Source organism: Parus major, chromosome 11 (genome assembly GCF_001522545.3).
Source record: "Parus major isolate Abel chromosome 11, Parus_major1.1, whole genome shotgun sequence".
In the NCBI taxonomy this organism is placed as follows: domain Eukaryota; kingdom Metazoa; phylum Chordata; class Aves; order Passeriformes; family Paridae; genus Parus; species Parus major.
This window is the reverse complement of record NC_031780.1, coordinates 1,278,219-1,302,271: the sequence shown is the minus strand read 5'-3', so window position 1 is coordinate 1,302,271 and position 24,053 is coordinate 1,278,219. Positions and strand designations below refer to the sequence as shown.

The 24,053-nt window shown below is 63.6% G+C and overlaps 4 protein-coding genes across 12 annotated transcripts in view; 2 read left to right on the top strand and 2 right to left on the bottom strand.

Moving 5' to 3' along the window:
• The window catches only part of ACSF3 (acyl-CoA synthetase family member 3), a 51,034-nt gene extending 43,765 nt beyond the window's left edge, over positions 1-7,269 (top strand). For 2 of the 7 annotated variants that reach the window (XM_015640167.2, XM_015640166.3), the window contains exons 8-10: positions 4,743-4,877; positions 5,374-5,485; positions 6,856-7,269. In XM_015640167.2, the coding sequence (XP_015495653.1) occupies positions 4,743-4,877; positions 5,374-5,485; positions 6,856-6,973 (365 nt within the window). In that variant the 3' untranslated portion in view covers positions 6,974-7,269. Of the gene's footprint in view, positions 1-4,742; positions 4,878-5,253; positions 5,486-6,248 lie in introns of those variants that run through there. The other 5 variants (XR_004499138.1, XM_033517308.1, XM_033517307.1 and 2 more) reach the window with 5 other exon arrangements.
• Positions 7,270-11,644: 4,375 nt separating this feature from the next.
• CDH15 (cadherin 15) lies at positions 11,645-17,406 on the top strand. The gene is made up of 14 exons (XM_015639530.3): positions 11,645-11,747; positions 13,374-13,517; positions 13,638-13,793; positions 13,870-14,014; positions 14,130-14,290; positions 14,457-14,585; positions 14,691-14,876; positions 14,945-15,198; positions 15,277-15,419; positions 15,492-15,728; positions 15,797-16,036; positions 16,423-16,559; positions 16,638-16,793; positions 16,868-17,406. Exons 1-14 carry the CDS (start codon positions 11,697-11,699, stop codon positions 17,063-17,065), a joined length of 2,337 nt encoding a protein of 778 aa, XP_015495016.1. The 5' UTR covers positions 11,645-11,696; the 3' UTR covers positions 17,066-17,406.
• Positions 17,407-17,412: 6 nt separating this feature from the next.
• Positions 17,413-20,940, bottom strand: SLC22A31 (solute carrier family 22 member 31). Its single transcript, XM_015639531.3, has 9 exons — positions 20,283-20,940; positions 19,713-19,816; positions 19,482-19,636; positions 19,135-19,303; positions 18,740-18,861; positions 18,551-18,659; positions 18,256-18,470; positions 18,035-18,146; positions 17,413-17,950 (listed from the first exon to the last, which is right to left on the bottom strand). Exons 1-9 carry the CDS (start codon positions 20,619-20,621, stop codon positions 17,602-17,604), a joined length of 1,674 nt encoding a protein of 557 aa, XP_015495017.2. The 5' UTR covers positions 20,622-20,940; the 3' UTR covers positions 17,413-17,601.
• Positions 20,941-22,720: 1,780 nt separating this feature from the next.
• The window catches only part of ANKRD11 (ankyrin repeat domain 11), a 121,769-nt gene continuing 120,436 nt past the window's right edge, over positions 22,721-24,053 (bottom strand). For all 3 annotated transcript variants that reach the window (XM_015639873.3, XM_015639872.3, XM_033517306.1), the window contains exon 13: positions 22,721-23,942. In XM_015639873.3, the coding sequence (XP_015495359.1) occupies positions 23,757-23,942 (186 nt within the window). In that variant the 3' untranslated portion in view covers positions 22,721-23,756. The remainder of the gene's footprint in view (positions 23,943-24,053) is intronic.

The following is a 24,053-nucleotide window of genomic DNA, read 5'->3' as shown; positions in this document are numbered from 1 at the left end:
GGAATGTCACTGCTGTGCCACACTCAGCAGCTTCCCAGCCCCACTGTGTCTGTGCTACCTGCACAAAGTCATTCCCATGGGTTTAAGAGAGTGGTGAGACACTGAACTGCCCTGGAAGGAGCAGGGGAACCTGAAAGCAAACGAGAAATGTGATGGGCACGTGGAGCTTGTGGCTGCAGGAGAACTCCAAAGCCTGTGGAGGAGCATTTCCATGGTGTGCTGCTGGAGCTGATCTGCAGGCAGGAGAACTGTGCTGAAAGAAGGATGGAGGAGGACCTTCCTGCCAGGTGGGGCCCCACAGCTGCCCCTGAGTGGTCAGGGGACCATCACAAGCCCTGGTTGGGCCCCTGCATGTCCCATCCAAATGTGGGTGCTGGGGTTGGAGACTTGCTCCCACAAAATCCTCACCTGGCAAAGGGGGTTTGAGCTCCTGGATTTTGGCTCTGCTCTCCCAGGTGGTGAGGAGCAGGACCGGGGTTCAGGCTCTTCATCACCTGCCCAGGCTGTTGGACCAATCCTACCTGGAAAATAAATCACAATCATAATCAGCGAGGTGTGTCTCTGCCAGAGGGTGAGCTCTGCCTCAGCCTGATGGACCAGCAGCATCAACAGTGATTTCAGGGAAGTGGGAGGCAGGTAGGAGTTAATGCCAGGGTGGAGCAGAGATCCAGAACCTCCTGCCCATTGCTCCATGGTGAGTGAGGCCACTCCTCATCCCACTGAGGCCGTTCACATCCCAGTGCTGTCCTGCCAGCTGTTCCCTTTCTGCCTGATTAGCCTCTGGGTCAGTGTGCTTGGAGATCCTCTGCTGAAAGGCACCAGAGAAGGGCAAAGACTGATTATTCCAACTGCCTTCCTGCAAGCTTCCCAGGGGTTTTCCAGCTGGGAGCTTGCTGGTTCCCCCACACACTCACTTGGTGAGAGCAGCAGTTCCAGAGGAATGCAGGAGGGTGAGTGCACTGCTCCGGCTCTTCCCTCTGGAAATGAGGGATCATCGTGGCAGGAGAACAGCTGACAGCAGGGAATTCCTCCTGGAGTTTGGGAAAAACAAACCATAAAGGCTCCCAAAAGAGCAAGGTGCACTCTGTGGTCTGAAGGAGCTCTGCTGGCTGCCCGTGGGTGGCACGTGGTGACTGTCCCTTGTGTCCCTGCAGGTCCGTGTCACCTGGAAAAGTGGCTGTGACACATTCCTGCTCTCTGTCCCCGCTCTGAGGAGCACTGGGCTGAGCTCTGCGTGGAGCATTTGAAAGCCAAGAGTTTGCAAAAATCAGGAGTGATTCATTAACAGCAAAAAGGTCTAATTAATGTTTGAAAGTGCTCCAACCACATCCTGCTGCTGGCAGGGAAGAGCCCCCCAGCATTCCCGGCGCCGCTCCGGCCCCTGGAGCTCCTGACTAGAGCATTAACAGCCTCCAGAGCAGGAGGCTGAAATAATCAGCAAAATCATTTGCCTTTCAAAAGGGGAGATTTGCTGTTTCTTGGTATTTTCTGCTGAGCAGCACTTGGTCTGCTGGAGCTGTGACAGGCATGGGGAGGAACATCACAGCTGCAAAGAGCCAAATCCCCTGGGAACGATGCTGCTGGCCCAGGCTCTGCTGGTGGCATTTGGTTTCAAAGCTGGGAGTGCACAGCCTCAGGTGGCCGCCCTGTCCTTCCTCCCATCCCCTCTGAGCTGGGAAACACCTGGAGCTCCCCTCTGGAGCTCTGAGCACAAAGCAGTGGGTGCAGGAATACCGTGGGGTGGGACAGTTTGCAGCTCAGCGCGGCTCCGCGTGCCAGATCTCGGCTCATACCTCGCAGCCGCGCTGTCACTGCCACCAAGCTGGTGACACCTGTTACCAAACAGCCTCCCAGGCTTCCCAGGGACATCTGGCCCCCAGAGCAGGGCTGGTGTGCCAGGACTGGGCTCCTCCTGGGGGCAGCTCCGGGGTGCTGACCTCTCCTCATCACCTGTGTGCAGGGTTGAACTCCTGGACTCACAGAGCCCCAGTGCGAGGCCAACACCATCCCTGTTTGTCCAGCAGATCCTAGAACATTCCTGACCCTTTATCTAGACCAGGCTGAAGTCACCTGAATTACCTAAAAAGTCTTTTTTTGTGCATACTTCAGCTATCTCAGAGCTCCCCGGAGCCACTCAGCGTTGCTTTTCTCGAGCCAAAGTGTTCCCTAGGTCAATAGTTGGTTGCAGCTTTGATGTGGGAATTGTGCTGTGTTTGCCAGGAACAAACTGCCCTGTGGGTGAGGGTGTTGACACAGGTGAGGGCTTGATCCTGCAGCTCAGCTCAAGGAGCAAAAGGGGCTCTTGTTCTCCACATCCTGGGAAGCAGCTTGGGCAGCCTGTTGGTCCCCACGAGGTCTCAGCACTCAGTGAAGGAGGTGCACAAACTACAGCAGAGTCCCAAGGGCCTTTTCATGTTTGCAGTGAGGATTTTGCAACTTGAAGAACCTCATGGCAGAAATCTCTGCAGTTTGAGTAGGGAAATGTTGGTCTCCATTGCACATGTCTCCTGCATCTCGCTGGGAGGGTGGTGAGGGGTGGGAACAGGTTGTCCAGAGCAGCTCTGGCTGCCCCTGCATCCCTGGAAGTGCCCAAGGCCAGGCTGGACAGGGCTTGGAGCAGCCTGGGACAGTGGAAGATGTCCCTGCCATGGCAGGGGGTGGCACTGGATGGGTTTAAGGTCCTTCCAACCCAAACCTTTCCCTAATTCTATGCTTTTAACTGGATAAATATATCTATAACCGCCTGTAACTCCAGCAAAGGGCAGCCCCCGCCGGCGCAGAGCCTGCTCAACATGCAGCTCAGCAGAGCCTTTAACATTTCACAGAACAGATGCCCACTGAGCATCTTGAAACAAATCCAAAGGTAGCGGTGCCGGCTGCTGTCAGGGAAGCAATAATCCCACGGCCTCAGCAGCTCCGGCGTCAGCCACGTGCAGTGAGGTTCTGCTGCCACGGCTTTGTGTGCTGACAGGAGCTGGGTGGAGTGGCCCAGGCAGGCAGAGGAGGAGGTGGGGTGTCAGAGACACCAAATCAGCCAAAATTCCCTTTCTGGTGCAGCTGGCCGAGGGCAGGGAGTGCTGGTTGTGGTTGTGAGCTGCATCCCGCTGGATGGAGCAGCTGGGATGGATGGATGGATGGAACACAGCACAAGGGCTGCTGGGCTCATGGGGCAAGGGACTCACCTGTGAGCCCTGGGAAGACAGGCACAGTCCTTGCTGTGGCTCTCGGGGCAGCACCACCTGGGAAGTGACACTCAGCACTGCTGGGGACAGTCCATGAGCAAATTCAGCATCCTTTTAACTGGTCTCCTTGGTCTGGGAGTTGCCAGAGTTCTCCCACTCCCTGGGAATTCCCTGCTGGCTTGGGAAGCGGGGAATGCTGGATGTGGCACTGCAGAGGCTGCCTGATGTGCTGGGCTGGAAGCAGATGGTGCAGGGCAGAGGGTAACGGGGCTGTCCTCAGCGGATGGCGTCCCCCAGAGCACTCCGGGCTGTCAGCGCAGAAAGTGACAGCCAGGGCCTGATGCTGGAGAGGAGATGAAAAGGAAGAGACGGGGGGAATTACAGAGCTGGTCCCAGGAGCTCACAATAGTCACAATAATAATGTGACATCCCCTTGCTGTGCTGTGCTGCCGGTGGAACGGAGGGATCCATGTGGGAAGCTTGTGGGGAGCACAGGGATGGGAGGGGAGCAGAGAGAACTGCCCAGGGATCATTCACCCCATCAGGGCAGAGGAAAAGCAAACGTGGCTGTTCTCCTGTGCTGACATCCCAAAGAATGACACGGGAACTGGGTGCCACTGAGCCAGAGCTGAATTCTCTCTCCTCTTCCCATCTTGTCCGTGTCAATGAGCAGCTCCTGCTCCTGCCTCTCCCAGTGCCACCGTTTAATTAATGTCCCCTGTCCCATCGTGTGTCAGTCACACACCACAGCATCTGGGTGCAGAAGGCACTTCATCACAGCAGCCACAACTTCCTTCCCACTCCCAGCAGCCAAACACCCAGAGAGTCCCAGTTTCAAACTTTCCCCCAATTCCAGAACATTCCAGACTGCCTTCAACATCCACAGAGGGCCAAGGGGCAGGCAAATACAGGAACAATTAATCATCCTCTGGCTGAGCTGCTCAGGATTTTGGCAGGTGCCAGCTGAGCAGGGACACAGCTCTTCTGGGGAACAGCCTGGATTTTCAGGACTCATTCTGGTGTTTCCTTGCCCTGGCAGTGTAAATCCCTGGGCCTTTGCTGCACCTCATGCCAACTCCACAGTGCCAGAGGTGAGCTGGAAATGGGCTGTGAAAACAGCATCACTGCTGGCACATCCTGTGGTGCTGGGCTGATTATGGGAATCACACCTGTGGGAAGGACAGGTTGGACCAAACACCTTGCTCAGGACAAACAACTCATTTTCCCAATGTCACTCCCCACCTTTTTTTTTTTTTTTTTTTTTTTTTTTTTTTCAGAATCACAGGGTGGTTTTGTTTAGAAGGCCCTAAAATCTCATCTCATTCCACCTTCCACTATTCCAGGTGGCTCCAAGCCCTGTCCAACGTGGCCTTGGACACTTGCAGGGCTGGGGCAGCCACAGCTGCTGTGGGCAAGCTGTGCCTCCCCACGCTCCTTCCCAATATCCCATCTACGCCTGCTGTAGCAGTGGGAAGCCATTCCCCCTTGCAGCACCACCAGGGTGCCACACGCCAGGAGAGGCAGAGGGAACAGGCTCTGATGGAGCTGTTTGTTTTCCAGGAGACACAGCAGTGTACAAGGATGGAGTGTACTGGATCAGAGGCCGCACCTCCGTGGACATCATCAAGAACGGAGGGTTTAAAGTCAGCGCGCTGGAGGTGGAGCGTCACCTCCTCACACACCCCCACATCACAGGTCTGTGCTCCTGCTCCCTGCCCAGAGGGGACACTGCTCTGGGGGCAGCCCTGCCTCAGCAGGTGCACCAGGCTCCCAAGGGCTCGTGCCTGGAGCCCCCTCCCACGAGGGGATGTCTAAATCCCACAGCTCCTGCTCTCCCAGGGCCGGAGCTGAGTCGGCAGCAGCTCGGCTGATTTTTTGGAAATTTTGGAAATGAGGCTGTAATTAGATCTGCCCTGCCCTTGTGCATGACCCTGTGCAAGGGGTCAGAAGTGGTGTTCCCAGCTCCACACCACTCTCTACATCATTTTCCTCCCCCTTGAGTCCAAATCCTGAGATCCTGGAGCTTCCTGCCTTTTCCATGGTGAAAAGCTCTGCTCTTGTGCCAGCACAGAATCCCACGGTGTTTTCCCGTGCTGACATCCCGTGGCATTTTCCTCCTCACACCTGAACCCCTCTTGTGGCCACGTGGAGCTGCTGAGGTTGCTGAGTGCAGCCCCTGCTGTCCCTGCGGACGTGGCGGTGATCGGGCCCCCGGACATGGTGTGGGGCCAGCGCGTCAGCGCCGTGGTGAAGCTGCGCAAGGGCGAGATGCTCTCCGCCAGGGAGCTGAAGGACTGGGCCAGGTGAGACCCCCATGGGGAGGGACACAGGGACAGCAGGCTCAAAGGCAGCAGTGTCCTCATCAGGGACGTGTCATAGGATCACAGAGTCGTGGAGATGTTTAGGTGGGAAGGGATCTTAAAGCTCATCCAGTCCCACCCCTGCCATGGCCAGGACACCTTCCACTGTCCCAGGGTGCTCCAAGCCCCAGCCAGCCTGGACTTGGGCACTTCCAGGGATCCAGGAGCAGCCACAGCTTCTCCGGGCACCTGTGCCAGGGCCTGCCCACCCTCACAGGGAACAATCCCTTCCCAGTATCCCATCCATCCCTGCCCTCAGGCAGTTTGAAGCCGCTCCCCCTTGTCCAAGCACTCCAGGCCCTATAAAGTCTCTCATAAAAAAGTCTCCTCTTTTCCCATCTGAACAAGCCCAGCTCTCTCAGCTTTTCCTCACAGGAGAGATGCTCACTATGTTTAAGGTGGCTGCTCATCCCTAAATTTCTTGGCAGGAACAAGGAGTTCCCTTCATCCCCCACCTGTACCCTTGGGGATCCCGCAGGCTGTTCTGGGGATCCCTGGTGTGAGGCAGGGGACTTTGCTGAGCCCCCCTGCACTCCCCCTGCCCCTCTCACCGAGCGTTCCCTGCACTGTTCCATCGCTGTCCCCAGCTCTGTGACAGGGACATTGCTGCGGTGCCCTTGAACGCAAAGCCCCCGGAGGGTCGGGCTGTGCTCCGGCCCCCGCCCGCCTCTCCCTGTCTCTCCCCTTTATTTTTTCTGTCACTTAGGTTCAATTGGCCCCCGTTCTCGCACTCCCTGGCAGGAGACACATGTCCCTCTTCAGAGTGATTCATTTTGCGGCTCTCGCCTCCGGTGGCGCTCCCCGGCGCCATCCCGAGTTAGCGGCTCCATCTGGCCGGGCGCTGCTGGCGGCGGGGGGAGGCGGCCGGCCGGGGCTCCGGGGGCTCGGCACGCTCGGGATCTCCCACTCGGGTCAGTGCCAGGGCGCTGCCGGAACCGGCCACGGCCCCAGGTTGGTGGCACAGGAGGAGCCCCCGGGCTGCTGAGCTCCGGTAAATGCCCCGCACGCTCCCGGGGGAGCGGCTCACCCGCGGTCCCTCCGGCCCGGCACAGCAACACGCGGGGTCCTGCGCTCCTCACACGGCTGCTGCTGTCCCTGCCCTCGGGGACAGCCACCGAGGAGTCCCCAGGGATGAGCTGCTCCCTGCAGAGACAGACTGAGGAAAAAAACCATCCCACCACCCGACTCCAGAGGGGCTGAGCTTAAACGGGCTGCTGGGATGTGGGCGGGGGTCGCAGGTGGGGCTGAGGGCGCTCCCGGGGAGGCTCAGCCCGTCCTGCCCCACCTGGAGCAGCTGCGGTTTGGTGTTGCAGGGACACCATGGCTCCCTACACCATCCCGACAGAGCTGATCGTGGTGGACGAGATCCCGCGCAACCAGATGGGCAAAGTCAACAAGAAGGAGCTTCTGAAGCGCTTTTACCCAGCCTAGTGCCCGCCTGGGGGGCTTGGCCCTGACCCACGGCCGCTCTGCCCCTGAGGAGGAGCCACGGGGATGGTCCTGGGCAGGTCTGGGCTCACTGCAGCCTAGTCCTTGAATAATGTCCAATAAAATAGGATTTTTCCTGCCTGGCTGAGCTGAGCCAGAGCTGCAGTTAGGGCTTCCTTGTGTGGGAGCCCTTTATAGGAATCACAGAATTCCAGAATGTTTTAGGCTGGAAAGGACCTTAAAGCCCATCATGTTCCACCCCCTGCCATGGGCAGGGACACCTTCCACTATCCCAGGCTGCTCCAAGCCCTGTCCAGCCTGGCCTGGGACATTTCCAGGGATCCAGGGGCAGCCACAGCTGCTCTGGGCACCCTGTGCCAGGGCCTCACCAATTTCACAGGGAATGATTTCCCAGCAGAACTAAATAAATTCAAAATCACACATAAATACTGACTGTGTTATCCAGTGCATCTGCCAGCACCGAGTGATCCCAGTGCGCTGTTGGTAAATCCCACCTCTGTCCATGGGAGTTTGTCCCTGTTTGACTCCACACACGAGCTGCCAGCCCCAGTGGGTCCATCTGGGCTGATCCTGCCCAGTGCTGAGGGGGTGAGGGAGCCCCAGCCTTTCCCAGCAGCTGATGAGGCTCTGGAAGCACCAGGAAGGGCAGGAGGAACACGAGGGATTCCTTTGTTAGGGTCACCAGAGCCCCAGAAATCTGGGAGGACATGTAGAGAACATGGAGAGGACCGTGGCAGGCACATGGTGCTGGCCAGAGCAGGCAGGGAGGGGATGGGATGAGAGTGGAGCTGGGAAAAAGGGGAAGGGGATGTGGATGGGGACAGGATTTGTCCACCCCACTGCACAGGGATCTGTCCATCCCAACACCCTGCCCATAGCGGCATCTCCTGGATTGCGGTGCTTCAGGCTCAGAAGGAGATGGGGACACCAGGGACAGGCAGAGCTCAGAGCCACCTCTCAGTGTCCCACCCCCCAGGCACAGGGACAGCCGAGCACCAGCGGGAGGGCCCGAGCCGATCCTTTGTTAAAACATCAACGATGCAGTAAATTTTTTAACTTACCAAATAGATCAATATCAAATTATCATGTCTCGCATTCATAACTCTTAAGCAAGCAACAATGGAGAGAGACAAGGTCACTGGAGAATAAATAGCAGCAAAAGCTCTTAATGATCTATCATTCTCGACAACCCCGGGCACCCCGCACCAGCCCGGTGACAAGATCATTAATAAAACTCTGCAGGAACGCTATCGATTGCTTTGATGGATGATCACAGGTAGCAAATACTGTAAAACACCTGGTTGTCACACACAGAATGAGTAGTTTGACTCACACCTCAGTGCAGGGACCTGCCTGGGGCTCTGCCAGGTTTGCTCCTCGGGGATTCCCGCAGGGAGGGTGGTCAGGGGTGACCCCCGGTTTGGGGCTGCCATCCGTGCTGGACCCTCGTGCTGTTCATCCCTGTGGGTGGGAGCTGTTCATTAAAAGCCTCATTAAAGCACCTGCACACAGTGGCCTGGCTGGAGCTGAGCTGGATGGGGTGACCTGGCACCACTGGATGAACCTGGAAACCCCCAGGAACACCCAACACAGCCGGGACCGCGGGGATGGATGGGGGTCCCAAGGCCGTGGGCTCTGCTCCCTCCACACCACATCCCTGGGGGTGCAGGGGGGGCTCCGTGTGTCCCCCCAGCCCCAGAGCTTCTCCTGCCAGCCACATCGGCATTGGCGGTGGGATCATATGTACACAACCATTCAATTACCCGGTAATGGCTGCAGGCGATTAAGCCATCAATCTCCTTCATTAGGGCCTGCCAGGCCCGGCCCAGTATCCCCCAATAAAACCATTAAAACAACAACAACAACAACAACAACAACAACCCAAAGCAGCAGCTTTAACGCACTGACTGGAACCTCAGCCCGTGACAGTGCTGGGGGTGTCCCCAAGCCTGGGGCAGCTGGGGACCCGCTCGGCCCGAGGAGGAATTGCCCTGCTGGGGTGTCCCCGAGGAGCTGGGGGCTGCCCACCCCTCTGTCCCCCCCGCTCCAGCATTTTATAGCTGACATTATCTTTTATTGCCATATAAAATCCAAGCTCCGGTGGCTTTATGGGGCTGTGCCGGCGTGCGGCACCTCTGCACTCCCAGCTGCTCCCTCTGCCCTCCTGGGCACTGCCCTGACCCCCAGCCTCTGCCCTGGGGTCACAGCTGGTCCCACTGCACCACACGTGAGGGACACGACTGGTGCCACACTGGGGTCGTGACGGGTCCAGCTGCCCCCTGCACTGGAGCTGTGGCTGCTCCCACCACACACTGTGGGGTAAAACTGCTCCCACCACACACTGTGGGGTAAAACTGCTCCCACCACACACTGTGGGGTAAAACTGCTCCCACCACACACTGTAGGGTACAACTGCTCCCACCACACACTGTGGGGTAAAACTGCTCCCACCAAGTTGCTGCTGAAGATGAATAGATCACACGGACACAGGTCGAGGTGTGGTGAAAAGAAGAAGCAAGTTTATTTTTCACCCCAGGATTTATAGGCTCCTGCCCGCGGCCAGGGATTGGATGGTCAGGATAACACTTTCTCACTGCACTGGCCATGAGAGATGCCCATCACAAGACGTGTAACAGAAAGAATGTACACATATCTATGTTTACAGTTACTGTCTTGGGAAAATCTTTAGAAAACTATGTTAGCAAGCTCAGAAGCTGAGTTTTCAGGGTGACACCACCACACACTGTGGGGTACAACTGGTCCCACCACAAACCGTGGGGTAAAACTGGTCCCACCGCCCCTGACGCTTGGGGAACCCTCCAAAATCAGGTGAGCCAGCACCCAGAGCAGCGAGGCGAGTTGTAGTCCTGTAGATTTGTGGCACCCCAAATCGCTGTGGCGCAGTGGGAGCCCCGGTTTGAAGTGACAGGAGGTGTCAGTGCGGGGACAGCAGGGGAGCCGGCGGTCCCTGTCGTGCTGCAGCCGCTGCCGTGCTCCCCCCGCAGCCCCGTCCCCACGAGCGGGGCTGGCGCCTTGTCACAGCCTGTCACATCTGCCACCCCCGCGCCGCCGTGCCGGTGGCAGGGAACATCTGCTCGGCCGCCCCCTGCCACGGCTCGTCAGGGGCAGCAGCCAGGACCCCCGGCCAGCGCCGCCGGGCCGGCTCCTCGCCCTGACACTGATGCGGGGTGACGGGGCAGCGGCGCGGACGGATGGGATCGGACAGACAGACGGGCAAGTGAGCGCCGCTGCCCGAGCCACGGCCCGGCCACGCCGCGGGTCACCCGTGCCCGGCGCTCACCCGCTCGTGACACGTCCTTGGGGACACCGACAGCCCTGCCACCCTCCCTCAGCTCCTGGGTATGGACAGGACACATCCTGCATCCCTCCTCCTGTGTCCCTTTTCCTAAGCCTTGTTCCCCCGTTCCCGTGACCCGCACGGGGGGGCACCGAGGGCTTTGTTCCCAGGAAAGGACAATTCGGGTCGGGGGTCCCCACAGCTGCCGAGCAGGGACGAGATGGTGCCGCCAGTGTCACCGACACATGGTACGCTTCCCTGCCAGGCCCAGGACTCGCTTTCCCGGGAGGGCAAGAACCTCTCGCCCCCTTCGCTCTGCGCGGGGGTTCGCGGCTCTCCATCCCTGCTGCACCGGGACCCCCGCGACCCCCGGCGGGCGGGGATCACTCCCCGGTGCGGCACCGCGAGCTGCGAGCACCGCCGGGACCGGGGCCGGTGTCCGCGACGATGCTGCCACCTGGTGCCACTGCACGGCGGCGGCACCGGGACAGGCACCGGGGCTCGGGGAAAACACCGGGACAGGCACCGGGGCTCGGGGGAAACACCGGGACCGGCCGCGGGGGTCGAAGGCAGCACTGGAACTGGCCGGGGGGGTCGGGGGAAGCACCGGGACCGGGAGACCGGGGGACAGCGCCGGGACAGACAGCGGGGGCCGAGAGCCATGTCGGGGCTCCCGGAGCAGCCCCCGGCCGGTGGGAACCCGGCGGGACCAGGAGACGGCGGGATGCTGCCGGTCCCTCTCCCGACCCCGCACGGGGACGGGCCCCGACGCCAACACTGATGGATGGCACCGGGAACGGCTGGGAATAGACGGGCGGGCTCGCCCCGACGGGAGGCGCGGCCGAGCGGGGCGGGAAGAACCCGTTCTGGTCCCTCTCCCTGTCCTGATCCCGGTTCTGGTCCCGGTCGAGGCTCCTGTCCCACTGTCGGTGTCGGAGCCTGTTCCTGTCTCGGTGCCGGCGCCGATGCCAGTCCCTGTCCCGCTGCCAGAGTTGGTCCCTGTTCTTGTCTCGGTCCCTGTCCCGGTGCCGATGCCGGTCCTTGTCCCGGCTCCGGAGCAGCCGGGGGGGCAGCGGGCCCGGGTCTCCCCCTCCCGCCCGCCCCGTCGCGGCATCCCCGGAGCGCGCCCGGCGGCAGCTGCCGCGTTCCGCCCGCCCTGCCCGGGGCTGCGCACCCCCGGCCCGGCCAGCGGGGACCCCCCCGCGCCCCCCTGCATCCCTCCACGCCCTCCGCATGTCCCCCGTCGGGCCCCCGCCGGGCCGGGCAGGGCAGGGGCTGCGGGCCGGGGGCGGCGGGGCCAGCTGCCCGCGGGGGGGGTCGGGTGCCCGCAGCACATGTGCTGTCACTCAGCCAGTCCCGCCGCTATTTTAGCTCGGGGCCGGCGGCCGGGCTGTGCCCCGCTCCGCCATGGGCCCCCCGCTCCTCCTCGCCTGCCTGCTCGCCCCGCTCTGCGCTCGGGTAAGGGGCGCGGGGACCCCGAGGGGACGGGGTGGGACCGGGAGGGATGGGGACCCCCAGCCCCGTGCCCCGGGAGGGCTGGCTGGGATGGGGAGCCTGCAGGCAGAGCCGGGGGTCGGCCGGACCCCAAACCGCGTGCAGGCTCGTCCTTGGGGGCAGCGGGGATGGGGCTGGGGGTGATGGGGGCTCGGAGCCCCTCTTGAAGCATTTCCCACCCCACAGATGGCGGTGGCAGGGGGGGGCCTGCGGCTCCGGCACATTGCCCGTGCCTGTGGCCGGGATGGGCTGAGATGGGATCTGGGGGAGGGTTAGGCACTTAAAGACACCCTGCTCCTCTTTTTAACACCCCGACTGTGGTCCCAGACCCCCCTGCACCCCCCTGCCCACTCACATTCCCCCAGAGCCCCTCATCCTGCTCTCGGGCCTGAGCCACATGGGGCCGTTGGGATTCTGGCCTGGATCCTGTGCTCGGCTGCTTCAGGGCAGGGGAAGGAAAGGGGATCTGCAGGGCAGCCCCCACAAGAACAGAGTCCCCAGTATCCCTCCCTCACATCCCGATCCCCCCCAGCTCCAGCCGCCCCCAGGGACGGGCAGGGGGTTTCTCCTGCTGGAGAAGGGCTCAGAGAAAGACCTGGAGGCCTCAGTGCAGCCCCTGAGCCTCGGAACCAGCCCCTTGTCCTGCCCACCCCGTGGGGCTGGTACAAGCCCACCCCCCCCCCCATCCCCGGGACCCCCGGCACAGCCGCCCGTCCCCCATCAGGGCGCACTCGCGGCCCCTGGGGCTCCAGGGCTCCCCGGCAGCCAGCGGTGCAGGCACAGCTGGGCACAGATGTGGGTGCAAGGCCGGCGCTGCCCAGATGTGCTCCCTCCTCGGTGTGGGGGGACAGCGCCTGTCCCCGGGGCAGGAAAGGGAGGAATGCGGCTGGGGGGCGGCGGCTCCATGCGAGGTTCCCTGGCCCCTCCCCACCCCCAGCTCCCACCTCCCACATTCCTCATGGCTCCGGGCCCCCCCCCACAATCCCCCCAAATCCCTGACCTTTGTCCCGCACATCCCCACAACCCATCCTTGTCCCCACAGCTCCCTGACCCCACTGCAGCCCACCAGCACCCCTGTTCCCCTTGTTTCCATCCCTCACAGCCCCCAGCTCCACCCCAGGCCCCCAGCTCCCTCTGCTCCCCCCAGCAGCCCAGCCCTGTCCCCCAGGTCACGCTGACAGCCCGAACTGATCCTGACCCCCCACCCTCGCTGCCACATCCGTGTGGTGACAGTGACGTGGGGGGGAGACCACGGTAGGTGCTGCCGGCCTGAGGTGCCCCCCCAGGGGTCCTGTGGGGCACAGCCCATGCCCAGGGCACCACCAGGGTCATTTGTGGGGCACCCCTTTCTGGTGAGCCCAGCAGGACACCCATCACTGTCACACCGGGGTGCCAGGGACACTGACATGAGGCTCCTGGAGAAGCTGGGTGGCCTCTGCACTCCCCCAGACCCCACCCCATCAGCACTGAGCACCCCAGCACCGTGTACCCCACTGCACACCCAGCCCAGGTGCAGCCCCTGCCCGCTGCCCTGGCATTCTGCCCCACTCCGGAGGTTTGGGGGTCACTGGCAGCACCGTGTGCCCCCAGGGTGCCAGCCCAGCCCAGCCCGGCGCTGCAGCCCCCCAGGCCTGGCGGCAGCACGAGGCCCCTCGGCGGGTGAAGAGGGCCTGGGTGATCCCGCCCATCAGTGTCTCGGAGAACCACAAGCGCATCCCCCACCTCCTGGTGCAGGTATTTGAGAGCCCCCCACCCTCCCTCCCGGCTCGCAGGGCGGGGACGCCTCGGGCAGGGGGATTGCACAGGGGACAGACCCCCAGCCTGAGACCCCCAGCCCCGATTTTCCTGGGGCAGATCAAGTCAGACAAGCAGCAGCCCGGAGGGGTCATCTACAGCATCAAAGGGCCGGGGGTGGATGAGGAGCCCCTGGGCATCTTCTCCATCGACAAGTTCAGCGGGAAGGTTTTCCTCAACGCCATGCTGGACCGGGAGGAGAACGATCGCTACCGGGTAAGGATGTTCCTGGTGCCCACAGCCCCCCCGGGGTCCCCAGCCAGACCCCGACCCCCTCGCTCTGCACCCACAGCTGAGAGCCTTCGCACTGGACCTGGGCGGTGTCACCCTGGAGGACCCCACTGACCTGGAGATCATCGTGGTGGACCAGAACGACAACCGGCCGCTCTTCCGGCAGGACGTGTTCACTGGCCGTGTGCTGGAGGGGGCTGAGCCAGGTGGGGCCAGCCGGGGGGGCTGGGCTGGGTTGGGGGGACCGAGCCAGCCCTGTGCCAGGCTGGGGGGGCCGAGCCAGCCCTGTGCCGGCACCCACGGGCGCTCCTGCGGTCACAGGGACCTGTGTGATGACGGTGGACGCCACCGACGCCGACGACCCCGACACGGATAACGCGGCTCTGCGCTATTCCATCCTGGAGCAGGGCTCTGCCGGGATGTTCAGCATCAACGCCACCACCGGGGAGATCTGCACCGCACGGCCCGGCCTGGACCGGGAGGTAGCGGGATGGGCTCACCCCGGGGGGACTCGGGGCAGCCACGGACACCCCACGTGGTGAAAGCACAGCTCCGTCCATGGAGCAGGGTGGGTGGGCAGCAGCTGGGGGATCTCTGTGTTCCCTGGGGGCTGGAGGGGCTCAGCTCCGCCCCCCTCGTTCCCCACAGACCATGGGGGTGTACAACCTGACGGTGCAGGCGGCCGACATGTCCGGGGACGGGCTGACCACCACGGCCATGGCCGTCATCTACCTGGAGGACATCAACGACAACCCTCCCGAGTTCACCAAGGAGGAGGTAGCGGCCGTGCCGGGGTCAGCGGGGCGGGAGCTGCCCCCCCCATCCCCGGGGGACTGCAGCATCCCAAAGGGGCAGAGCCCACCCCACACCTCTCTCCCCCAGTTCTCCATGGAGGTGGAGGAGCAGGCGGCGGGTGTGGACGTGGGCAAGGTTTTTGTTCACGACAAGGACCTGGCGGGCTCGCCCAGCTGGTTGGCCAAATTCACCATCCTGGAGGGCGACCCCGAGGGCGCCTTCGCCATCCGGACCGACCCCCACACCAACGACGGCGTGCTCTCCGTGGTCAAGGTGGGCACGGGGCAGCCGAGGGGCACCGGGGGTCTCATGGCTCAGCTGACCCCTGGCCCCTCCCGCAGCCGCTGGACCACGAGGTGCGGGACCGCTTCGAGCTGACGGTGTCGGTGCAGAACGAGCGGCCGCTGGAGCCCTCGGTCCCCGCCAGCCCCCGGGCCCTGGCCACGGTGCGGGTGCGGGTGCGGGACGTCAACGAGGCTCCCGTGTTCCGCGAGAACCCGCGGAGGATCAGCGTCCTGGAGGGGACACCCCCGGGCACCCCCATCACCACCTACACCGCCAGCGACCCCGACACCCACCAGATCCAGACCCTCACGTGAGTCCCGCTCCCCTCCCGCCGCCCCCGGCACCCGGGCGGGGGTTGGGGGATGGCTCACGCACCCCTCGCCCACAGCTACGCGCTGCTCTACGACCCCGCGGACTGGCTGCAGCTGGAGCCGCACGCCGGCACCGTCCGCACCAAGCGGGAGCTGCTGCACCCGTCCGCCTTCCTGCAGGGCGGCTGGTACATCGCCCTGCTGCTCGCCCGCGACGATGGTGAGCGAGCAGCCGCCCCCGCTGCCCCCCTGGCCCCCGCCGCCCCCGCTGACCCCTCTGCTCTGTCCCCAGCCGAGCCCCCGCTCTCGGCCACCGGCACCCTCTCCATCGAGATCCTCGAGGTGAACGACCACGCTCCGCAGCTGCAGCCGCAGGCCGGGGTGCTCTGCGGGCGGCCGGGACGCGGGGGGACCCTGCTCCTGGGGGCCACCGACGATGACCGACCCCCCCATGGAGCCCCCTTCCACTTCCAGCTCAGCCCCCAGCACCCCCAGCTCTCCCGCAACTGGAGCCTCGCCCGCTTCAATGGTGAGGGTCAGCCGGGGAGGGGGGGATGCTGCATGGAGGGTCCCGCTCACCCCCTGCCCACCCCGCAGTGACCCACGCCGTGCTGGCCGTGCTGGCGGAGCTGCCCGAGGGGCCCTACTCGCTCCCGCTGCTGCTCCGGGACTCGGGGACCCCCCCGCGGGAGCAGCAGCAGCTGCTGAACGTCTCGGTGTGTCACTGCGGCCGGGACGGCACCTGCCTGGACGGGGTCCTGGCCGCGGCCACCGCCGGGGCTGGCATCACCCTCGGGGCTCTCATGATCATCCTGGGCAGCACCATCCTCCTCCTTGGTGAGTGAGACCCTCACCGTCCTTCCCCCACCTCTCCATCGCGCCCCCCCGGCACCCCAGCCCTGTGCGGGTCCTGATCCGAACCCCTCCCGAACCCCTCCAGCACATTCTGTCACCTTGACCCCCTCGCGTCACCCCATCCTGGCCTCCCACCCAACCCAACCCATGACCCTCAACACCTCCCCCCTACCCAGCAACCCCTTCTGACCTCAATCGAGACCCCCGTAACCATTTCCTTCATTGCCCATCCCACCCCAACCCCTACCTCCACCCTTACCCCTCCTCCCAGCCCAACTGCATCCCGCCCCAGCCATCACCCCGTGTCCCCCGTGCCTCCGCATGCCCACACCCATGTCCCCATGTCCCGTGTCCCCGTGTCCCCGCAGTGCTGGCAGGGCTGGGCGCTGCGCGGGTGCGCGGGCGCCGCCGGGCTCTGCGCAAGGGGCTCCTGCAGCGCTCTCGGGACGACATGCGCGACAACATCCTCAACTACGACGAGCAGGGCGGGGGCGAGGAGGACCAGGTGAGCAGGACCCATGGCAGGGGGTCCCGGGGGTCCGCAGCTCAGCCCTGCACCTCTAAACCCCTCCCGGCCCCGCAGGACGCCTACGACATCAACCAGCTCCGGCACCCCGAGCTCTTCTCCCCCCGGGCCAAGCCCCCCCTGCGCAGGGACGCCCCGCTCAGCTCCGGGACCCCCCTGGCCCCCCGCAAGCTGCCCAGCAGCCCCTCCGACATCGAGGATTTCATCAACGAGGTGGGTCAGGGCCCGGCGCCCGTGACCTCTGCCGCCCATGGGCGGAGGGCTGACGGTGACCCCTGTCCCTGCAGGGGCTGGAGGCGGCTGACAGTGACCCCAGCGTGCCCCCCTATGACACCGCCCTCATCTACGACTACGAGGGCTCGGGCTCGGTCGCCAGCCCCCTCAGCTCCATCGTGTCCAGCCTGACGGACGAGGACCAGGACTACGATTACCTGAGCGAGTGGGGGCCCCGCTTCCGCCGCCTGGCCGACCTCTACGGGCACTAGTGGGGCTGGGGGGCAGGAGGGGACACCCCAGTGCCCGGGGAGGGGACGGGGCAGCGGGCAGCTCACACACAAACACGCCCAGGAGGACAGGAGATTCCCAGGGGCAGCGGCTTCACGCACGGACCCGCACGGGATGTGCGGCTGGAGCGGCTTTGCACACGCGTGTGCAACGAGAGGCCTCCGTGCGGGGGGTGCGCACTCACACCCACCCCGCAGAGCCCAGCTCAGCAAACCTCGGGAGGGACGCCCGGGTGAGCCCCACACAGGTGGGGAGGGGGCGGTCACCCCCTAATAAAGAGCGGGGGTCGGTGGCGGGGGTGTGTGACCCCCCCCACAGCAGCGACCCGTAGAAACAAGGCACTTTTATTGGGAGCCGGCAGCACCCCCGGGGGGGTTTCACCCCAGCCCCGGGGCTCCCAGCACCGCTGCTCCTGGGGCGGGATCCGGCCCCAGCGCGGGGTGGGCGCTGCTCCCCCCGCCTGCTCCCGTAACACCCCCGGACAGCGGGGAGACCCCCGGGGAGCGCGGGGTCACGGCTACATCTCGCGGGGGGCGTCCGGGGAGCGCAGCATCCTCTTGGTGGAGGCGGCCAGGCGGGAATAGTCGTGGGGAATGGCTTGGGGGGCCAGCAGGGGCAGGTGGTCCTCACGGGGCGGGCGGCGGAACAGGGGCGGGCGGCGCTGGCTCTCGCCGTCCTGCAGGGACTGGGGCAGGCCCCGGCCCTGGCTCTCGGGCAGTAACATGATGCTGAGCACGGCCAGGATGGCGAAGGAGGCGAACACGACGTGGTGCAGGAAGAAGCCGCGGCTGTTGGGGATGGCGGTGATGGGCGCCGCGGCTTTGCCCACGAAATTGGCCCCCAGGACCAAGCCCAGGGCGGCGCCCCTGCGGGAGGAACACGATCAGAGGGGGCCCTGCCCCGTGCCCCCCGCTCCGGGCTGGCACAACAGGGGGGCAGCTCCCCCTTACCTGACCACGGTGGGGAGAACCTCGCTGGCAAAGAAGATGCTGAGCATGGTGACGGCGTGGGAGGCGGCCGTGCCCACCACGGACAGGGTCAGGACAATGAGCTCCAGCAGGTCTGGGAGGGGGTGAAGCACATCAGGGGGTAAATCCCGCACCCACCTCGACAGGCACCCTCTCTTCCCCGGCCTGGGGGATGCGTGCCGGGGGTCCCGCCGGGGTCTTACACTGGGTGAGGGCCAGCAGCAGCAGGGAGGAGATGCCGGTGAGGACGGTGCAGAGCAGGAGGATGGCGCGGCGCCCGAAGCGCTCGGCAGTCAGGCACACGAAGAGGCAGGCGGCGGCCTCGGTGCCCAGCAGCACCAGGTGGGAGGAGAAGAAGTGGGGCAGGTGGGGGACCAGGTTGCGGGTGAAGCAGTGGCGGATGCCGGAGCCGATAAACCTAAGGGACAGCGGGGTCAGGGGGCCGCGAGTGGGACCCCCCGCCCCACGACCACCCTGCCGCCACCCCCCGGCGCTCACGCCGCGAAGCCGAGGATGACGCCGTTCTTCCAGATGACCCTGGTGCTGCAGATCTCGCAGACAGAGTGGTACCGGGGCCGCGGGGGCCCCTCGGACAGGGCCTCCAGCTCTGCCGGGAGAAGGGAACGCAGGGTAGAGCCGGCTCTGTTACAGCACCCCCAGAAGCACGGCTCGGAGCCCCCCACGCACCCGTGAGGAGACTGTCCTGGGGACAGTTGTCTTCGGCCAGCGCCTGCAGGGTCTTCCTGGCCCTCTCCAGCTGCCGCGTGGCCAGCAGCCAGCGCGGTGACTCCAGCAGCAGTGCCGGGCACCTGGGGCACGAGTGTCGGGTCACCGGGCTCCCCATGGGCCTGGCCACCCTCCAGCACTGACCTTCCTTCCCACCCGGCTTCAAAGCAACGCTGCCCAGAAACCCTCAGCTTCAAACCTGAGCAAACATTTACCCAGGGTGGGGAGGTTCCCACTCCTCTGGAGAGCCCCGAGTGGCCTCTGATCCCCACCGCGGTCCCGGGCAGGGTGTGCCGGGCAGCCCCGGGGCACAGCGCAGCCCCACGCAGCCCCCTGCCCGGGGGGGCAGTCCTTACCACCAGCAGGCGGCCAGCAGGGCCAGGATCATGGTGACAGCGCCCTGCAGCACCCGCCAGTCCCGGCACAGCAGGGCCAACCCCGGCAGCAGCAGCTCCCCGGCGATCCAGAAGAATCCGGCCACCATTGTCACCCCCAGCCGGTGAGGGGGGTCACACAGCTCCAGCCCTGGCAGGGGGTCGGGGGGCCACAGTGGGTGCCGAGGACACGAAGCATCCCACGCCCTGGAGCATCCTGCGCTCCAGACTGTCCCGCACCCTGGCACATCCCACAGCCCGGAGCATCCCGGAGCATCCCGGAGCACCCGCAGTCCCCACAGCCCCCTGGACGCCCCCATCACACTCACGTGCCACGTAGAGGGCGAGGAAAGCTCCTGCCAGCGCGGCCCCGAAGAGCAGCCGCGCCACCAGGACCATGAGGAAATCCACAGCCAGTGCCACGCCGAGCCCCAGGGGCACGGCCAGCGCCAGGGACAGCAGGAAGGTGGGACGGCGGCCGAACCTGCCAGGGACGGGCTGTGAGAGGGGCTGGGCACGGTGCCCCCTGCCCGCGGGGGCTCCCCGGGGACCCCCACTACCTGTCACAGGCCAGGCCGGCGGTGACACTGCCCAGTGCCCAGCCCAGCAGGTGCGTGCTCTGCTCCAGGGGCACCTTCCAGCGAGAGGCACACACCAGGTCCCACTGCGGGGGACACAGCAGGGAGGGGTCAGCGTGGGAGGCTTGGCAGACCCTCTGGCACTGCCCACAGGGCTGGGATCGATGGGCCTGGAGGGCTTTCGGAGAGCCTCCACCCCACAAACAGAAATGAGGGGACAGATGTGAGGGGACAGTACTGGTCACTCCAAGAGCCCTGGACACCCTCCAGCCCCTCAGCGCCAAACCCATCCATGGGATCGTTCACCTCTCTCCCCCTGCACACCCAGAGCTTTCCCGTGGGATCCTTTACCGGAGTCCCCAGCTTGCTCCGGTGGCTGGGACCCCCCATTTGCAGGTATTCACCCCCTAGCTTTCCCAGGCCTCTCCCTTAACCCCTCCTTTACCCAAGGGAACCCTCAGTTCCCTCCAGCAGCGCAGGCTGCCCCAGGCCCGGGGGTCCCCCGCTGTCCCCAGTCCCGGGAGCCCCCCAGTCCCACCCCCCGATCCCCACCTGTGTGACGAGGTTGGCTCGGAGCCCGGCGGCGGGCAGCGCGTAGTGCCAGCCGCGGGTGCAGGGCCCGGTGCCGTTGGGCCGGGGGTCTCCGTGGGGGTACCGGTACAGCTGGCAGGGGCTCCAGCCGCCGCGGAGGCGCGGAACGGCGGCGCGGAGCAGCGCGGGGCCCCCGAGGCGGCGGAGCGGCGGCGGCAGCAGCGCGGTGTCGGGGCGGCAGCGGTGCGGGGGCTCCGTGCCCAGCGCCCACCCCAGCGCCCAGCCCAGAGCCAGCGCCAAGCACGGCACCCACCCCCCCGCTGCCCGCCGGGCCCGCGGCCGCGACCCCCCGAGCGCCATCGCAGCGGCCACCGGCACCGGCAGCGACACCGGCACCGGCAGCGACACCGGCACAGACACCGACACCGGCACAGACACCGGCACCGGCAGCGACACCGGCACAGGCACCGGGAGAGCGCTCGGGCTCGGCGCGGCCAGGTGGGGCGGCACTGGCCGGACCCGCCCCGCGGCACCGCCCCGAAGGCTCCCTCCGGAACTCGAGCCCCCAGCCCCGGTTCGGACCCCCAGCCCTGGTTCGGACCCGCCAAGTCCCGGTTCGCTCCCCCGCGATACGAGGCTCGGTCCCGGTCTGATCGCCCCTCAAGCCTCGTTTGCCTCTCAGGCCGGTTCACAAACCCCAGCCCCGGTTCGCTCCCCCCAACACCAGACCCAGCTCCCCCAGCCTGGTTTGCCCCCTCCCAAGCCCCCCACTTTGGTTCTCCAAGCCTCACCTCAGCCCCAGTTTGCTCTCCCCCAGCCCTGCTCGTTCCCCAGCCCCGATTCACCGCCCCCACCCCAGTTTCCCCCACCCAGGGTGCTCCAGACCCCTCTCAGACCCCTCTCAGACTGGGGGACCCCCGGCCCAGCTGCTGTCGGGGGTCCAGGGGTGCAGCCGGGGGTTCCAGAACCCATCTGTGAACACCCACAAATGCACCCGGGTCCCCCCAAACCTCAGAGGGGCCAGTGGGAACTGTGACACCCCCTCGGGAAGGGAACGTGTTGGCACCACGTGAGCCCGTGGGAAGAGCCAGCAGAGCAGCCAAACTGCAAACAGCCTTTATTTCCCTCTTCCTTTTAAAATCTACTCACAAACGTGAATTTCTGGGGGCAGAAGCATCACTCGGGTGCTCAGCCTCAGACCTGCAATGGTAGAAAAACTCCACCTGCAAAATCACGTTTAAAATCACACTAAAAAAAAAATCCCATCTGCATTTTTTTCTCCCATCTGAGGGATCCACACCCCCGCACAGGTCTGGGAGTTACAGCACCGGGAGGAAAACTGACCCTGGGGACTCCCAAGGTCACCAGCACTGCAGGCAGATGAACCTATGGGACTTTCCAGTTTTAGACACTCATAAAAGGCCTCTCTGTGACTACAGAGACAAATTTATGGCTGTTTAACAAAATAAAGACCAAGGATGGAAATTAATCAAAGAACAAGTGTTACCTGTGGCTGCTTTTTTTTTGAGGCCTCTGACACAGGAGCAGCTCCCGGTCCCAGCATTTGCTCCAGTGCCCCACCACACCCATCCCAGAGCCCAGGACAAGGATGGGGGGAAAATCCCTCTGGCTGCAGCTGGGACATGGCACTGCCCGTCCTGCTGTGGCTGTGTGAGCCCCAGTCCCGGTGCCAAGGCAGGGGCTGAGGGCTGGCCAGGGAACAGTGGGACCCCCCTGGTTCTCCAAAGATGCTGTGATGTGCTGGAGTGAAAACCTCCAGCATCCCCCTGCCCCAAATGTGGAAAATTCAAGTGGCTGCAAAGCTGGAGGCAGTGATGGGGAGCTGGGGGCTGAATCCAGGGGTCCTCTCTGGTCCCCCCAGCCAGGAGATGCCAGCAGAGGAACAAGTGGCATTTGGAACATCTTTGCTTTCCAAAGTGGCAGCTGAGACACTTGGCCAGCAGGAGCACCTGGAAAACCCAACAGGGGAAGTTTGAGATCCCAGAGCTGGCAGTGGGGGCCATGTCTCACTCCTGCCTGGGGCTGGCAGCTGCAGCCGTCAGGAGAGGCTGGGCAGGAGGAGGAAGGCACAGAGGTCTTGGAAAGGCACTGGGATCTGCCTCCAGCTGCATCCCTGAGCTGGTGAGGACTGAGCTTGCCTGGATCCACCCATCCCTGTCCAGACTCTGGAACCCCAAAACAGCTTCTCCTGCTCAGTCCCCCTGGGGGCAGTGAAGTCACCAGCACAGGAGGGTCCCCTCTCCTCATGACCCACCCCTGGAGGGTTCCAACCCCACTGCACACAAAGGAATGGAAAAGAGACAGTGATGTGTAAAATCACAGAACAGCCTGGGTTGGAAGGGACCTTAAAGCTCATCCCCTGCCATGGGCAGCTGATCTGGGACACTTTTTCCTTTGACAGGGAAACTGCTGCCCAGGGTGAACTATAAATACAAAGATAATTTTAATTAATTTATTTATTTCTTTACACATAACTGAAAGTGATGTTACAGTACATAAGTTATTTACAACTGTGCAGTAATGTGTTGCAAAATAAATTATCTAGAAGGCAGCAAAAGTACATTGTTAATGTATATAAAAACTGTACAGCATTTATGGGATACAATTTTTCTTTATATGAGTATTGGCTCTGTAGTGTTTTCAAGTTATGTTCTCAGAAAGAGAAACGAAATGCCCAAGATTAAAGGAAAAAATATATAAACCACGTGGATTTTACTCCATTAAAAACACAGTTGGCAAAGTCCTTTCTCTGCGTCGCCGTCTCCCCGGCCGTGCCGCCCCGGCGTCTCCTCTGCCCGTCCCCAGCGGTGGCAGCGGCTGCTGTGGGGCCACCGGCACATCCCGGAGCCGTCCCCGCTCCGGAGCCGCCGCTGCCCAACGTGGACACACTGTCCTTTTGTTTCTAATTGTTGTTTGTTTTTTTTTGTGATTTTTTTTGTTTTTTTTTTTGTAGTATTTTTTTTTTGTTGTTTTTTTTTAGACATACCCATGATGGAACGAGAAACTCAAACACCCCCCCCTCCCTCCCCCCATGGTTTCCTACTGCAGCTTCTCCGAGAGGAGATCCGGTGGAAAACAGAGAGCTGGAAATCACGGTGTTCACAAGTACATGGTTCACGTGGTTGCTGGCCCCGCTCAGCAGCTTCTGCAACACACACACGGTGTCCTTGGCCTCCTCCCTCCGCGCCTCGGCCAGTCCCGGGGCCGCTGAGCGCCCGCTGCCCGCGCTGCCCGGAGCCTCCCCGCCCGGCCCGCTGCCCCGCGGAGCCGCGCCAGTCCGGAAGCGAGGGACACGTCGTGAAGAAAGTGCAATTATTTTTTCTTATTGTTTTGTTTTCTGCCGATAGCTGCTTCCTCCTCCTCTGACCAGGGATTCATCAGCAAGCGGTTAAGGGTGAATGTGAGCTCGACCGCCCGACCTCGGAGCGCTCCCGTCCTTGCCAGTGTTCAGTGATGTCTCCTGGGGTGGAACTGTCATGCCGGCAAGAGCACAAAGTCATCGTTCACGTCGACCATTGGCACATAGAACGAGGGCACCTCGTTCACGCAGAGGGATTTGTGCCCCGCGGGGTCCAGCTCCTGCACCTTCAGCTGCCACTCCATCCTCTGCACCGCGTTCAGGGCGGCTGCTTCGTGTTGCTGTCGCATGAGCAGGCACGTCTGCGTTGGGAAACAACAGCGGGATGTGAGGGCTGAGTGGCAGGCCCAGGCAGGGGACAGACACACAGTGGGCACAGTGTTAAATGCAGCAAGGGATGCCACACACAGGAC

Excerpts from the sequence above, each read along its gene's own strand:
- CDH15 (XM_015639530.3), top strand. The coding sequence starts at position 11,697 with ATGGGCCCCCCGCTCCTCCTCGCCTGCCTGCTCGCCCCGCTCTGCGCT. Across the intron at positions 13,518-13,637 it reads TCCCCCACCTCCTGGTGCAG|ATCAAGTCAGACAAGCAGCA; the intron begins GTATTTGAGAGC and ends TTCCTGGGGCAG. Across the intron at positions 16,037-16,422 it reads CAGCACCATCCTCCTCCTTG|TGCTGGCAGGGCTGGGCGCT; the intron begins GTGAGTGAGACC and ends GTGTCCCCGCAG.
- SLC22A31 (XM_015639531.3), bottom strand. The coding sequence starts at position 20,621 with ATGGCGCTCGGGGGGTCGCGGCCGCGGGCCCGGCGGGCAGCGGGGGGG. Across the intron at positions 19,637-19,712 it reads GCCGGCCTGGCCTGTGACAG|GTTCGGCCGCCGTCCCACCT; the intron begins GTAGTGGGGGTC and ends CGTCCCTGGCAG. Across the intron at positions 18,471-18,550 it reads GTCATCCTCGGCTTCGCGGC|GTTTATCGGCTCCGGCATCC; the intron begins GTGAGCGCCGGG and ends GCTGTCCCTTAG.